Source organism: Anastrepha ludens, chromosome 6 (genome assembly GCF_028408465.1).
Source record: "Anastrepha ludens isolate Willacy chromosome 6, idAnaLude1.1, whole genome shotgun sequence".
In the NCBI taxonomy this organism is placed as follows: Eukaryota; Metazoa; Arthropoda; class Insecta; order Diptera; family Tephritidae; genus Anastrepha; species Anastrepha ludens.
The window spans coordinates 88,509,372-88,524,509 of record NC_071502.1 but is presented as its reverse complement, the minus strand read 5'-3'; the positions used below and the strand labels follow the sequence as shown (position 1 = coordinate 88,524,509).

Genomic DNA, 15,138 nt, shown 5'->3' with positions numbered 1-15,138 from the left:
CTTGATCAATCGTTCATGAAGCTTGCTGTGCGATCATACATAATGACCGATATGCTGATGGGAGATTCGGGTTGCCTTTTCCCTTACTTATTAGCACAAGATTCTGCCTTTTCCAGATTTCTGAGAAAATTCCCTCTCATAAACAGGCATTTTATATGTCTAGTTAGACTTGTGGTCGCATTTTTGCGATCTCCTTCAGGACTTCGGCGGGTACTCCATCCGGTCCTGGGGCCTTGTTGTTTTTGAGCTTGCTCGCAGCTAACTGGAGTTCCTCCCTGATGAGTGTTGGAGACTCTTCTGTCACGCTTATTTGACATTCAATGCCTTCTCTGGATTAGTAACTTGGAAATAATTCTTTTAAAATATAGTCTATCGCGCTCGAGCTTAGTTCCGGTTTAGGTATCCTGACTCCCACTTTCTTCACCACAATCTTGTACCCAAGTCCCCAGGGATCCCAATTTAGATCTACTCGGTGTTCCTCCCATTTTTCTTTCTTGCTATTTGCAATAGCGGCCTTTAGCTGTTTTTTCCACTCTTGTACGCTTCTGCGTCCACAGTGGCTTACCCGTTTCGTCTCGCTCTAGTGTGCTTCCGTCTGAGGCGAAGACAGTCACGTCTCAACCAACTTCCTCCGTCCACTAATAAACAGGGCTTTTATGTTTTTTATTTGTCAGTGTCGGCATCGCTTTATGACAAGCTTGTTTGATGCGAAGCATTTCAGCTCTCACCACTTCTGTAGCGCTTTTAAGGGTTGTGTCTCCGCGGGAATGTGCATCAACGGTGGCTATTAGCAATTCACGGTCAAGCTTTGATGCCCTCCACTTCTCCACGGTTGTTCCCTTAAGTTCTACTCTGAACAAAATATACTGGTGGTCGCTGCCTGTGATGTCCTCGAAGTCCTGCCATGTCTTTACTAGTCCAGCAATGCGATCAAATACGAGCAACACCAAATTGTTTCTTCGCAACCGGGTCTTCTAAATGTGGTTACTCCTCCTGTATACATGATTGTCAATCCGAGCTTGGCCGCCATACCCGGAACCCTCCTGTCTCTTGAATTCGTAGTTGGCATACCCCACTCGAAGGCTTTGGAGTTAAATGAAGCGGTTATCACGAAGAAGGAGTTATAGGTACAGTCTGTGTCTGAAAAAAGGAACCGCGATTATTCATGAAGCATAAAACATATATATTTAAAATTTTTTTCATGAAAGTAGATACAAAACTACGTTTCAAAATTACTTAATAAGTTCTGTAGTCTTCATCGTTGTAGAGTATAGCCTGGCATCTTCTTGGCATGTTTTGAACCAGCTTTTCTGAATATCTCGTCGACAAAGAGAACCAAATTTTGCGAACTTGACACATGAGCCTTAAGTCGTGGATTAGCTTTCCTGCAAGATGCGTTTTCGTAATTCGCCACACTTTTTCAATGGGGTGGACGACCGGGGTCTAGGAAGGCCAGTCCATTACTGTGACGCCGTTTTCTTGTTTTGTTGTTTCTCAATGGGTTTTTCTGAGAGCTGTGGTTTTGACGGTGTGGGACGGTAAGATATATTCGTCTACTTCAGTCGTTGTTTGATGATGTTGATACTCACATCTATTCCCTTTTTAGCAAGAATTGTGCGTGGTTGGCGTAGTCGCAAAGAAGGGTTCCGTTTGAAAAGTTGGACGATCACTTTAACCTGCTTTTTTGTCGTCACTCGCTTCAAGCCACGCTTGAAGTCATCAACATTTTTGTACACTTTATATCGCTGATTCCACATCACAACAAACTTTTTTGATTTTTTAATTACTTTTGCAGCGGCGGCGTAAGATAATTTGGGCCCATTCGAACGCGTGCATAAAAATACCGCCTCAAAACTCTTCGCATATTTCTTACTCATTTTTGTTTGATTGCCTTTACGGGAAAGTTTCGAACGACACTAACCTGAGTTAGCATTGGCGTCATAGCCCTTGAGTGGGACTATTACAAAGCAAAAAGCAGAGAGGTGTGCAGTTGGGTTTGTTTTCGTGAATTGTAAACACAATGCAATACCTCAGTTATTATTATGTTGAGAATGCAGAGACTAACGTTTAAAATTGTTTGCACATTCACCTTATTTATTACAGAAATTTCTGCCTTAATTTGTAATTTTTAACAAACTTTCTGATTGTTTATTGCTGAGTATTTTTTTAATTTTCAAACGCAGTTTCTGCAATGGGTCTTCAACATAATAATTACTGTGCTTATACAAGGGGTGCCTTTTATATGTCGGGATTTGGCAACCCTGGTGTTGCAATCTGGCAACTGACAGCTGTATCGCAAATTTTGACATTTTTTGGCTTTTACGTACTCAGAACGTTTTGAAATACCAGCGCTATTTGTGTTGTTTGCAGTAACTTAAAAGATTCATCTCGGTCCAAAAATGGAATTAAATCGTGAACATTTTCGTGCGATTATTTTTTACAACTTTCGACGTGGATTAACTCAGCAACATTGCATGGATGAACTTAATTCGTTTTTTGGCGATGAAGCTCCATCAAGGACCAGTGTTTATCGATGGTATGGTGAATTCAATCGAGGTCGTAGTTCACTCCAAGACGAATTTCGTGAAGGTCGTCCAAAATCAGTTGTTGTTCTGAAAACCATCGATGCTGTGCGCGAATTGATATTGCAAGATCGTCATGTGACCTATCGTGAGATTGAGATAGTCTTAGGCATTAGTGGGACCAGCATACATTCAATATTGCATAAACATTTGACTGTCAAAAAAATTTGTTCGCGTTGGATCCCACACAATTTGTCAATCGCTCAAAAAAAGGCTCGTGTCGATTGGTCGAAGGAAATGCTCAAAAAATACGATCGTGGGGCTTCGAAACACGTCTATGACATCGTGACAGGTGATGAATCATGGATTTACGCATATGAGCCCGAAAGTAAACAGCAGTCGACTGTATGGGTGTTTCAAGATGAGCCAAATTCAAAAATTGTTCGCGCACGAAGCACTTCCAAGCAAATGGGTGCCTGTTTTTTCGGAAAAACTGGACATGTCGCAACCGTACCACCAGAACAACGTAGAACAGTAAATTCTGAGTGGTACACAACCATTTGTTTGAAAGCTGTCTTCCAAGAAATTAGGAAAACCAATCGCCAAAGACGGATCACTCTTCACCAGGACAACGCGAGCTCTCACACATCGGCTCAAACAACTGCATTTTTGAGCACCCAAAACATCGAATTAATGCATCATCCGCCATATAGTCCTGACTTGGCACCGAATGACTTCTTTTTATTCCCGTACGTAAAAAACAAACTGAGAGGTCAACGTTTTTCAACACCTGAAGAAGCGGTTGCGGCATTCACAATGCATGTTTTGGAGGTACCTCATTCGGAGAGGCAAAAGTGCTTCGACAATTGTTTCAAACGCATGCAAAAGTGTATAAATCTTCATGGGGAATATTTTGAAGAAGAATAAAGTGATTTTCGATGATTTAAATTTGTTTTTGTTCTCTAATCCCGACATATAAAAGGCACACCTCGTAGCTAAATTTCACACACAGCCCTTTCCAATCCAACTCACACACCTTCCCAAAAATACGCAGCCCATTCCATTAATTTCTTCGCCTTATCCACAAAGTGAAATCTCTGTAAAATTACACATTGCACAGCGATTTAATTTCATAAAATTTCACATTTGCATTCTACCATGAAAATCATTAAAGATGGTAGCACGATAAAAGAATATTGTATGCACCTACACATACATACATACCTATGGCACACACACATATAGCGTAAAGAAAATATAGTAGACAAGAATAAAGTAAAATGCAACGCCATTGGCTGGAGCATGAAATGCATTGAGACGCATTAGGGACGCACCCTAAATTGTGGCAACCAAACCGAATGGATGAAGATTTACTCAAGGATATCGAGCGGTCGAAGAAGAAAGCAAAGTGAAGTAAAGCTCGTTGCAAATTTACAATATTATGCAATGGAAAAAATTTAATGCACACCGGATGACGACAAAGTTTTCATAAATTAATTAAAAGAGAAAAAGAAAATATATCAGCGCTTGAAAGAAGCAGTGAATGCGACATGTAGGAAATTGGTAGAGAAAAGTAAGTTTATGAAAAAGAGGCGAGAGTTGGACGGTGGATGAAGTGCTTAGTTTGTAGTGCAAATACATATACATATTTCTTAGAGGAAAGAATGAAGGGAGAGGAAACAATTTCTGGAAGTGTGAAAGTAGCTCTAAATTAAAGTGGGGAGATGGTTGTGTTGCTGGCAAATAAATAACAAACTGACCGTTTCTAGAGAATTTTGTTTTCGCTTCAAAACTGCAAAGTGGACTGAGTGGCCATACATGCATACATATACATACATGCAAGTAAAAGTGTACATTTGGCCATAAATAAATGCTACGATAACCCCTTCTGCTTCATATTTTCTGATTATCGCAATACGCAACAGATTTGCTATTTGTAATTGTGATATATGGAATGAAATAAAAAATGTAATCCCAAATAGGAGGGGCAAAATATTTCACAAGTCAATGTTCGTTTGTTTTTACTATTCCAAGGGAATTGTCCACAAGAAGTTCGTGGAATTTTCTACCTTGGCGTTTGGAAGCGTTTGTTGCATCGCAATCGTCGAATTCGCCCCGAATACCGCCCAGGGGGAAGCTAGCGCTTATGGTAGTAGCCCAGTGTGACGGGTTCAAAAAATCGATTTTTTTTTTACATTGTTCGGAAGAAAAACATCTTAAAAATATACTAAAAAAAATTTCAGACAAAAATTTTAATTATTTTTAAAGTTATAGCTAAAATAAGAGAGCGCGCCGTAGTGTGTATGAAAGCGTGTGACACACCAGCAGCACCTGTTGTCGAAACTTTAAACGCGTTTTTCTCAAAACTATGTTTTCGAAATTTCGGGGACTCACTGACTCAAAACTTTTCAACCGATTTGGCTAAAAATTTAACCCGCTATTCTAGACACACATATCTAGATCCCGGACCTTTGGTTGGTTGGTTTAAGGGTGAACCCGCATCAGAGTGCCACATAGACCGCAAGTTGGGTCCGTTGTGTTGCCCTAGAGCTCATTATGTTATATGATTTCCCCACCTAACCGAGATTTTTTATTGTCCCTTTAAATTTAATAAATTTTTTAATAATAAACGATTTAATTTAAACAATTTATGAAGAAAAAAATTAGATTTTGAGAACTTTTTTCACAAGTCCGCCATTTTGTTTTTGTTTTTTTATTTTTATGTATATTTTAGGTTCGAGACCTAGAATAAAGTCTACAGAATAATAATCTTTTTAATTTTTTTATTTCAGATGACTTTGGAAGGCTGTGTGTTTCCCCGAAGCAACTCATCTTTTTTTTAAGGATTCCACTTTGACTTTTAAACAAATTAATATAAAATTAACTTTAAATAATTTTTTTTATATACCTCAAAACACAAATAAAAACATGTAAAAACTTTTAAAACGATCGCATTTTATTTTCTTTAAAAAAAAAAATTAAAAAACGTCGAAATTTCGGTCGTTACACCGGACTACTACCTTATTGCATGATAATGCACCATCTCATCGTCCACTCTTGTGACTGATTTTTTGACTACAAATCGCATTTTAACCATCAATCAGTTTCCGCATTCGCCTGATATGGCCCCTGTGACTTCTGCCTAATCGGAAAATTGCACTTGGCCATAAAAGAGAAACGTTTTGCGTCCGTAGAGGCCATCCAAAAGACTTGTACCGACATCCTGACGGTCATTCCGGTAAATGACCTAAAACACTCTTTCGAAAAGCTTTTAGATCGCACAAAGCAGTTTATCGAGGCCAGAGGGGATTTTGAATAAATAAACTCGAAGTTATCTCAGTCATGTTTATTTGGACTTCCCCTTGTAGGAAAACCCAGAGAGAAACGTTCAGAAAACTTTATTTGGCAGTGATTGAACTAAAAGATGGTACCGAGCAGTATTCTATTCATGCAAAAGTTTTTGCCATCCTGAAAGTAGCCGAATGGGTAATCGAGAGGAGATGGAGCGGGAAACAGATTGAAGTCTTCAGTGACAGTCAGGCTGCATTAAAGGCCCTGGAGAACGCGAAGCAAACCGCAAAGATTGTTCAAGAATGTAAAAAGAAGCTTAATTCTGTCGCAAGACAAAACAGGCTTGTACTTATATGGGTTCCGGGACACTCCGGTGTTCAAGGAAACGAAATTGCCGACGAATTGGCCAACCGTGGATCAGCGGTGCCCCCACGGGGGCCAGAGTCAATAATCGGAATCAGTCCCGCAGGAATCAAGAATTGGATCAGCGATTATGCAGGCAATTTACATAAAGAGCGATGGTCCGGTCTAAAACGCTGCAGAACTGCAAAGTGTTTTGTGACAGGTCCGAAATCCAAAGAATCTGGAAAATTCGCACAGGACTAACTGTCTCTATCTCTGTCTCTATTCTTTCCTATCTCTTTCTCTGATACTTTTCTCCTTCCCTCCTTGACTATCTACCCCTTTCCAGAGCTTTAAATACAATGGGCTCTTTATCCTGAGTGTTTTAGGAGCCACCAAGCCTCCTGGTGCTCCTTGGCTCGACCTTTTCAAATTTCAATTTCATTCTATTCATGAGGAGGCCCTATGTTTCATCTAGGAACTATTGGAAAATATATATAATATATATATTCTATTCAAAGGCTCTAAGCTCCAATGGTAGGTAAAGGAAACAATGAAAGGAAAACTAACTCCTGCCGAATGAGTGCTTAAATTGGAATACTTTTCTGGCACATTCCAATAACTATATGAAACCACCGCAGCTCTTCAGAGAAGGAGCTCAATTAGACAAAATAAAAGAATTGCGCAAAAAAAAAAATTTAAAAAAATGCATTTTCAACATCAGCAAATTATAAGTTCGCCCATATTAATAATTTTTGGCTATATTTTTTTGAAATTAATTTTAATATTTGTTTTTCTTTTTGTATAAAAATATGTCAAATGTAATTCTATTGGGTTGGGGAATAAGTTCGTAGCGTTTCTACCAAAGAATTTATTTAAACAAAAAACCATAATTATCGATCAATTAGATATTCGTCGTTGCTGTTTTCAACCTCTTCGCACCAATTTCTTGATGACGTTCCGCCAGCAATCGCTTAGTCTGGTTGATGAGCCAGTTTTTAAGGTTTAACAGGGAGCGGAAAAGATGGTAACCGGTCAGGGCAAGGTCCGTAGAATACGACTAATGCTGAAGGACCTCACATTCGAGCTCTTGGAGGGCGGTTTTGACAACTGGCGCAATATGGGGCTCCCAATCCCACCAAACACATATCACGGTATTCTTTGAATGAAGATCCGGCTTGAAAGAGTATGGTTTGACCATGTCGATAACGCCTATTTAGTCCCACAGCCTCATTTACGCAGTGTAAATGGGCAATGTAGAACTCTTTGTTTACCGTGGCATTCTTTTCGAGCATTTTCCAGTACACCATGCCCTCCCATTCTCACCAAACACGTATCCTGATCTTGTTTGGATGAAGATCCGACTTGACTCTCGGCTTTGGCGTATCTCTTGAAGTCACCCGCTCCTTTCTTTCTTTGCTTCATATTGCCGTATAGTTACCATTTCTCATCTCTCGTGACTATTTGGTGCGAAAAGTGCTGTTAATAACCCCGTTTTGCTCGATGGCGAGCGAGATGCTGAGAAGCAATTTGAAGGCGAGTTTCTTTGTTTTCCCCGTTCAGCTCGTGAGGCACCCAGGCTCCCAATTTTTCGGTAAATCGGTAAATCCCATTGAATGAAGGTGATTGAGAATCGTTCTATGATAACAATTCATTTTTTCCGTGAATTATCGACTGGTTTGGTGGCTGTTCCCCTTCATTAGATTAGAGACGTTCTGCATCGAATACAGAAGGCCTCCCGCTGCGGAACGTGTCGCCATTTTTGAACTTTGCAAACCATTTCCGTGCAGTAGACTCACCTACAACACCTTCTCCATACACGTCGCAAATGTTCCGGGCTGCTTCGGAAGCTTTTTGACCTCGATGAAAAGCAAAGAAGTTCAGATGTCGAATATGTTGATTTTTGCCTCCTGGGTATTGCATTTCTAAAATTGCCTCAAAAACAGTGGCGTAGATAGCTTTTGTGATGGGGGGGATATAATTTGGCAATATCTTTTTTTACATACAATATATTTTTATCGGTTTTATTTTTCCATAATCATGGGAATCACTTACCATACTCTATATAAACAAACAAAAAATTACGGATACATTTTTTCACTTCGATGCCCTCAATATGCAAAAAATTCTTGCATCAATTATAGAAGAAAATCAAGTTTTCGGGATTTTTTCGATAACTCATCTATGACTTCATCAGCTGTGATTGGAATATCATGATGAATAGCTAGAGCAGTCAATCCTTTCAAGCGATCCTACAATAAAAAAAAGAGACAAAAATAAATGTCTAATTTTGTAATAAAATTTATAGATCTTAGAGAAAAGATTCAGGTCTTAAAGAAACTTACTTCTTTTGTCGTGTTTCTCAAAATCGTCTTTATCCATTTCAAACTAGAGAAAGTGCGTTCCGCAGTAGATGTTGATACTGGTAAAATAGCTAATATCCTTAGCAACACATTGATATTCGGAAAATTTTACGAATTAAATATCTCTTCCACACTTTTAATTCGACAAGAACAGCATGTGGTCCCGCAAAAAAAAATTCCCCGTGAAAAATTCCTGGTAAAACTCGACTGTTTTGATGAATTTATCAGCTACTTTGTCGATTTCGTTCAAATAATGCTTGAATAGGGCCGATAATCCTTCTAATATATTTTCATGTTTGGTAAATCTTTCTCCAAGATCCATGATGTAAAAATCTAGAAAAGGATTGAACGCTGTCACACGAAAATAATCTTCCGTGCTTTGAACTTCAGGATTTGCTCTATTTTTTTGTCTGCGCGCTACTCTTTTGAGTTTGATCTCAATGTCAAGATTTTCAGCAATTTTTTTCGAAGCTTCGTAAATTGCAGAAAAAGCGTCTTCTTTTGCGTGAATCTTTTTTACTTCCTCGCGCAAATCTTTGGCGAGATCCATGGCTTGGGCCAAATCTAAATTAACCTTTTGCAATTTACGACTCAAAGGCAACGAAATTGAAAAATTACACTGATAATATGTAAACATATTAAAAATTCGAAATCCATGGCGTTTTTCAGATTTTTGGCGTCTTTTCCCGAGGTTCTCATTGCATCTAGAGTTTCGTAAACAAACGGGAATAACTCGAAAAAGTCGTTGACGGCCTCATACTTCGAAACCCATCGAGTCAGATTCAATCTTTTCAAAGATTTCGTTCGTAGAGTTTCATCAGGTTCTTCAATCGTGTTTTCCAAAATGGCTTTTCTTTTAGGGGTATGCAAGAAATTGTAGACATGACCCAAAGTTTGCGATCCCTTGCCACCACTTTTAGCAAATGCTACACATGAAATACAAAATGTAATTCTGAGTAGGCAAGCCAGAAAAATTCTTCCAGCCATTTATAACAAAACTTTAATCCTCGAGCTTCAAACTTTTGCAGCAACGCAAACACATAATTTTTAGATGGGACCCAAACATTTTTTAATAAATCGAACCTTTGGGAATCATTCAAACGTGTGTCGACAAAATTTCCGATGTCATTTTTATTTACATCGAGAGCATTTTCTTCGACTGTATTTTCACTGCCTGACGCTTCAGAACGAAGATTCTTCGCAGTCGTTTCAGCAGATAATTCTGCATTTTCTTCATTTTCGCTATTCTTAGCAAAGGGTGTTCTTGCCAGTAAAAATCTTTTCATCATGAGATGATAAACAAATAACAATGCAAACGTGATTATGGAATAGGTTATAAATCCGCAATATTGACTCTATGTTCGATTATCGAACTTCAATACGTCCTTATCGATGACAGCGCCATTTCATGCCTTTCAAGGGGATCAATCGGCCTAGAATCTCTTCTGGATCAAGGGGATCACTCCCCCCCACCCCCTATCTACGCCACTGCTCAAAACTAATACAAAATTAAATAACTCAAAAATACAATTCACATAGATTTGTAAAGCAGAAAGAGTTCTATCGAATGAGTACTTACGCTTTGCCAAACAACAAACAAATCGTTGTAAAATAAAAGAAAATATAAAATATATAAAAACGCTATGAACTTATTCCCCAAGCCTATATGTATATATGTATGTATGCAGTGTTATCAAATTCTGTTTTACAAAATTAAATTTTTTTTATAAATATAAAGAAAGTTCGATATTCTTGTCCAGTTTTTTATGCAAAATTAAGAGATACATTTTTCATTTCACGATTGTCTTCTTTAAGCCGCAGTTAATATCTAAAATTCCTTCATTCTCTACAAAAATATGGTATAATCGCAACTATTTCTAACTACGTAACTTAAATCTCTACTTTATTCGCAATTTTTAACCCCCAAACTTCCCACTTCTACTAAATCATTTCAATGCAGCGCTAAGTATGCGTTAAGTTTTCACTTAAGTCCAGTAAACGTCAAACGATGTTTGCGTAATCGTTTCGTTGCTTTGTGTATTTAATATAATGTAAGTGGATGGCATTGTCCTTGCACTGCTTGGCAGAAGAAAGCATAAAAATATATAAGAGAAAGGACATCAAAAAAAAAGAAAACAAGACTAAGTTACAATACTACAAAGCACTCATACATGTACAAAATGTACAACAATTTTATTAAGTGCGTGTAACCAACTTGAACAAATGGCTGTCATCAAGCGAGTCCCATGCAAAAGTATATATGTATATAAGTTCATATAAAAAGGCGGAATAAGGAGTTAGCATATTATTTTAATATCCACCTACAAATTCAAATAGATCATGGGTAGGTGTGTTGGTATTATCTTCATTGGAATGTTTATTTCATACCCGAATAAGTGAATGAAAAGAAGTATTGCACTTCGCCCTTAAGATCTCTTGTACCCCTTTAACTAACTAAACCCAGAATTAAGCTGAGTTGAGCTCAGTGCATGTGCCTCTCTTCTGGCCGTACCAAGCCGAGAAGTCTTTTCCTTCATCTCGTTATGGTTTTGAATTTGCAGCGACCTGTGAGAATGCAAGCGAGTGTTCTAAGAGCCGCAAATTTTAGAAGAAATTTTGCATCCCTACATCAGCGCCGTCTGGGATAATGAAAAGCTGCCTTCGTCGTGGACAAAAGGCATCATCGTCAAGGTGCCCATGAAAGGCGATTTGTGTGACTGCGGCAACTGGCGAGAATTAACCCTGCTCAACGCCACCTAAACAATTCTAGCCACGTTCATACAAAACAGACTCCAATGTATCGAACTCTCCCTAAGGGATGAACAAGTTGGTTTTCGCCCTCACCGAAGCCGTGTTGACCAAGCCAACACTCTTCGTAGTAGAACAAACAATCAGTTGAGTGGCGCTCCCCGCTTTACATGCCTTTCGTCGACTTCAAGAAGGCATTCGACACAATCAAACGAGACTCAATAGCGATGACATTGAGTAGAAAGGGAATTGAAGCTAAGATAATCCGCCTCATTAGAGCCCTATATGGGACCTCCGAAGTAGCAGCATCAGCGACACATTCACCACCAACGCAAGCGCAAGGCAAGATAGTCCCCTGTCGCCCCTTCTTTTCGCCATCATCCTAGACGACATTATGAGCCAATTGATCCTGCACAGAAGAGGCATCGTATGGAGTTCCACCAGACATCTTGAGGACCTGGACTTTTGCCTCATCTCTCACAAACTCACTGACAGGCAAGCGAAGGCGAACAGACTAGTCGCACTGGAGGTCAATATCGCCAAGACAAAGGCTATGAGAGTCAACCACAATAAAACAAAACCTATAATAATTTACGGGTGTCCGGTGGAATTTCTCGAAAGCTTCTGCTAGCTCGGCTGCACTATCACGACAAGCGGCGGAGCAGATGAAGATGTCAACTGCAGGCTAAACAAAACAAGTTCGGGTGAATGCATACGGTATGAGTGAGTTCGAAAAACTCCAGGCGCACTTAGCACCGAATATTCAGCTCAGGTGTGACGTCTCTATTGTTGTACGGAAGTGAAACATGGCTGGTCTCCAACACGATCGCACAGAGGCTACAATCTTTCGTCAACAAATGCCTCCGCATCATCTGTAAAATATTCTGGCCGAACACCATCAGCAATGACGCGCTGTGGTCATCCCACAGATAGCATCACCCACCAGATAGCATCACGAGAACGGCACGGAACTGGAACCCGCAAAGGAGCAGTGGTCGCGGTCGGCCAAAGATCACTTGGCGAAGGTCGATGTTACGCGCGTTAGCAGATGCCGACATTACATGTAACGGCGAAAAAAACAACAGCCCAGAACCCCCTATAATGAAAGAGACTTGTTGGAGCCATATGCTCCCGAGCGGAGCAAACATGGATGTAAAGAAAAAAAGCTTAGAAGAACACACACCTCCATCCGATGGTCTAAATTTTCGATGACGCTAATTGAGCTTCTATGCCGTTAATGTGCCGAATTATCTCATCCTTGAGCTCTTGAATTGTTGCTGGCTTATCGACGAACACCTTTTTCTCGAATACCCCAAAGAAAGAAGTCCAACGGTATCGTTGACGTCTAGATGTGGTTCGCATTCAACATCGGTCTTTGATATTTAACCACCCTTTAAAACGATATTTTTTAACTTTATTAATTAGTTCAGCAAAACTTCCCAACATCAGAAACTTCATTGAATGTATTTAATACTTCGACCTTAGCTTCGGATACAAATTAATATAAAAGTACTTCAACTATTTATATAAGAATACGTGGTATAAAACTCGTATTATCACCACCTCTTCATTTTCGAGTATAAATCGGCGAATCATAACTTGTCAATGGGCAGCGCGTTTCGCAAATGAAGTAAAGATCGCCTGTGCAACCCCAATCATGCCATCGCCCATCGGATGATAATGAGATACAGTTTTCCGGACCTGCCGCATTATTAGGTTCACCTATATGCCAATTAAAATAGGAGATCGGACGACCTGTATTGAACCAAACCCAACGGTTGTTATCGGCAAGTCTAGAACCGGCAGTCCAAAAGATCTCATCATTCGCATTGAGCCCTGAACGTTGGAAGAGAGTTAAGAAAGAATAAATTATGTAGTATAGAAGATATTGTAATATATAGAATATATTTATACAGGGTGGAGTAAAATTAAACACCCTATCGGAAGGTTTATAATTATTGCAAATGGCGTCGTACGCCAGTCATATTTGACACCTGTGAACTCTACAGATATGATTTCGCGGTTGTAAAAGCAATGTCAGCGTAGAAATCCAACGGGGAATCTCTCTTGCCAGCAAGTGCAACCTTGGACTAAGTAGGCAAATGAGTAGTAAAGTTCTCTCTCGACGACCAAATCTAACACTCTACAAGGCTGTTATCAAGCCCGTCCTAAAGTATGGCTCAGAAGCGTGGTCAATGCAATATCCGATGAAGCGACGCTTGGAGTGTTTGAGAGAAAGCAACGGCGAATATCGCAGGCGATGGAACGATGAGATATACATATGTACATATGAGCTTTACGACGACATAGACGTAGCGCAGCGAATAAAGATCCAGCAGCTACGTTGGTTGGGTCATCTCGTCCGAATTGATACAAACGCTCCGGCTCTGAAAGTATTCGAGGCGGTACCAGCTGGTGGTAGCACAGGAAGAGGAAGGCCTCCTCTACGTTGGAAAGATCAGGTGGAGAAGAACTGGGCTTCACTTGGTATGTCCAACTGGCGCCGGTTAGCACGAGAAAGGAACGCGTGTTGTTAAACTTTGTTAAAAGAAGAAGGACAAGCAGTGGGCCGCGTAAAGATTTCTATCACTTAAAATATATTTTTTTATAGAGTTCCAAGAAAAAAAACTTGTATAACGAGTTCTTATTCACAAATGGGGGGACTTACAAGTTTAAGCCACCTCCGAATGGCAAATGGGTTTAATAAGCAGGTTTTTCATGTGCGAAATGTACTCGAAAGCTTGCCGTCGCCTGCCGAAAGGCGCCTGCTATTAGTAAAAACCCCTTTTTATCATTTAGTGTTTTATATCCACACGCCCGGGTCCTACCAAACTATAGTCACTCGCAAACCGATCCAACTACGAAAAAATAAAGATCATCGAATGGCATAAAAAATTAACTCTTACCAGTTCGTGTTAAATAACTTAGCAGCGCATCATTTTCTTCTTTCGAATTTATGCTAGCCAACGAGAGTCCTTGAAAGCCACATATCTCCTGAGCTTTAAACCAGTTAGCCTTGAAAAGATATACGATTTAAGTAAGAGACAACAGAAAAGCGTGGATTTTTTTATGTCCCGATTGAATTTCTTTTCCCATTTTTGTTACAACAACAACTCAAATGGTGTTCAAAAACTACTCACTTTTGAATAAGCCAACACTACGAACATTTTCTCATTTTGTTGTGCTGGGAACGCGCGATAGTTGGGCTCATTCAATGCCTGAATGGAGATGTTCGGAAATATTAAATCCGAATTCGAGATTTCGGAGTCACTTTCTGCTTGTAAATTATGCCATGTTAAACACATAAAAAACACTACATACAAAACGAATTTGAACATTTTTTTTTTTTTGTAAAATTTTCGTGAATAAACACTCGCTGCTGAGGTGTACAGTTAAACTGCTTACCTTCCAAAGATTTGAGCGGGTTTTAATATACCAGGGCCCAGGTTTGCACGTTGTTAATCAACGTGCCACATGCGACATCAATCATTGCAATGGAGCTGCTTTCAGTTACTTATCAGCAGCATTTAGAGAAAGCTGCCGGAAAACACATTAGTAAAAGTGGTAATCAATGAAATAATTAGTAAAATTAACTTCATTAAATCTAGTCACGTGTAAAATACAAACACAAATGACAGAAGAAGAAATCTATGCAAACAACAAATAATTTAAACAAAATATTACTAGTTTGGACTGAAGAAAAGGTGATTTAAGTTCTGAAGTTTTGAGAAAGACGAGTAAAATAAAAATTTATGATAAGGAAATGGCCTTAATGCAGTTCAAAATATATAATTTATGAAGCTCGCTGCACCTTTGCACTCTATTTGAGATAACTCCAAAATTTTTGGTTTGAAAGCTTGAATGGTCTCATA

General features: G+C 39.3%; 1 protein-coding gene across 1 annotated transcript; it reads right to left on the bottom strand.

Annotated features, from left to right (window-relative positions):
* Positions 1-12,601: 12,601 nt before the first annotated feature.
* LOC128866501 (perlucin-like) lies at positions 12,602-14,662 on the bottom strand. Its single transcript, XM_054107306.1, has 3 exons — positions 14,407-14,662; positions 14,173-14,281; positions 12,602-13,102 (listed from the first exon to the last, which is right to left on the bottom strand). The coding sequence occupies exons 1-3, from the start codon at positions 14,602-14,604 to the stop codon at positions 12,834-12,836; spliced, it is 576 nt and encodes a 191-aa protein (XP_053963281.1). The 5' UTR covers positions 14,605-14,662; the 3' UTR covers positions 12,602-12,833.
* Positions 14,663-15,138: the final 476 nt, after the last annotated feature.

What these genes read in the sequence shown, in the direction of transcription:
- LOC128866501 (XM_054107306.1), bottom strand. Translation starts at nt 14,604, where the DNA reads ATGTTCAAATTCGTTTTGTATGTAGTGTTTTTTATGTGTTTAACATGG. An exon ending in TAGTGTTGGCTTATTCAAAA is followed by an intron (nt 14,282 to 14,406) that starts GTGAGTAGTTTT and finishes TATCTTTTCAAG; the next exon opens with GCTAACTGGTTTAAAGCTCA. An exon ending in AAGTTATTTAACACGAACTG is followed by an intron (nt 13,103 to 14,172) that starts GTAAGAGTTAAT and finishes TCCAACGTTCAG; the next exon opens with GGCTCAATGCGAATGATGAG.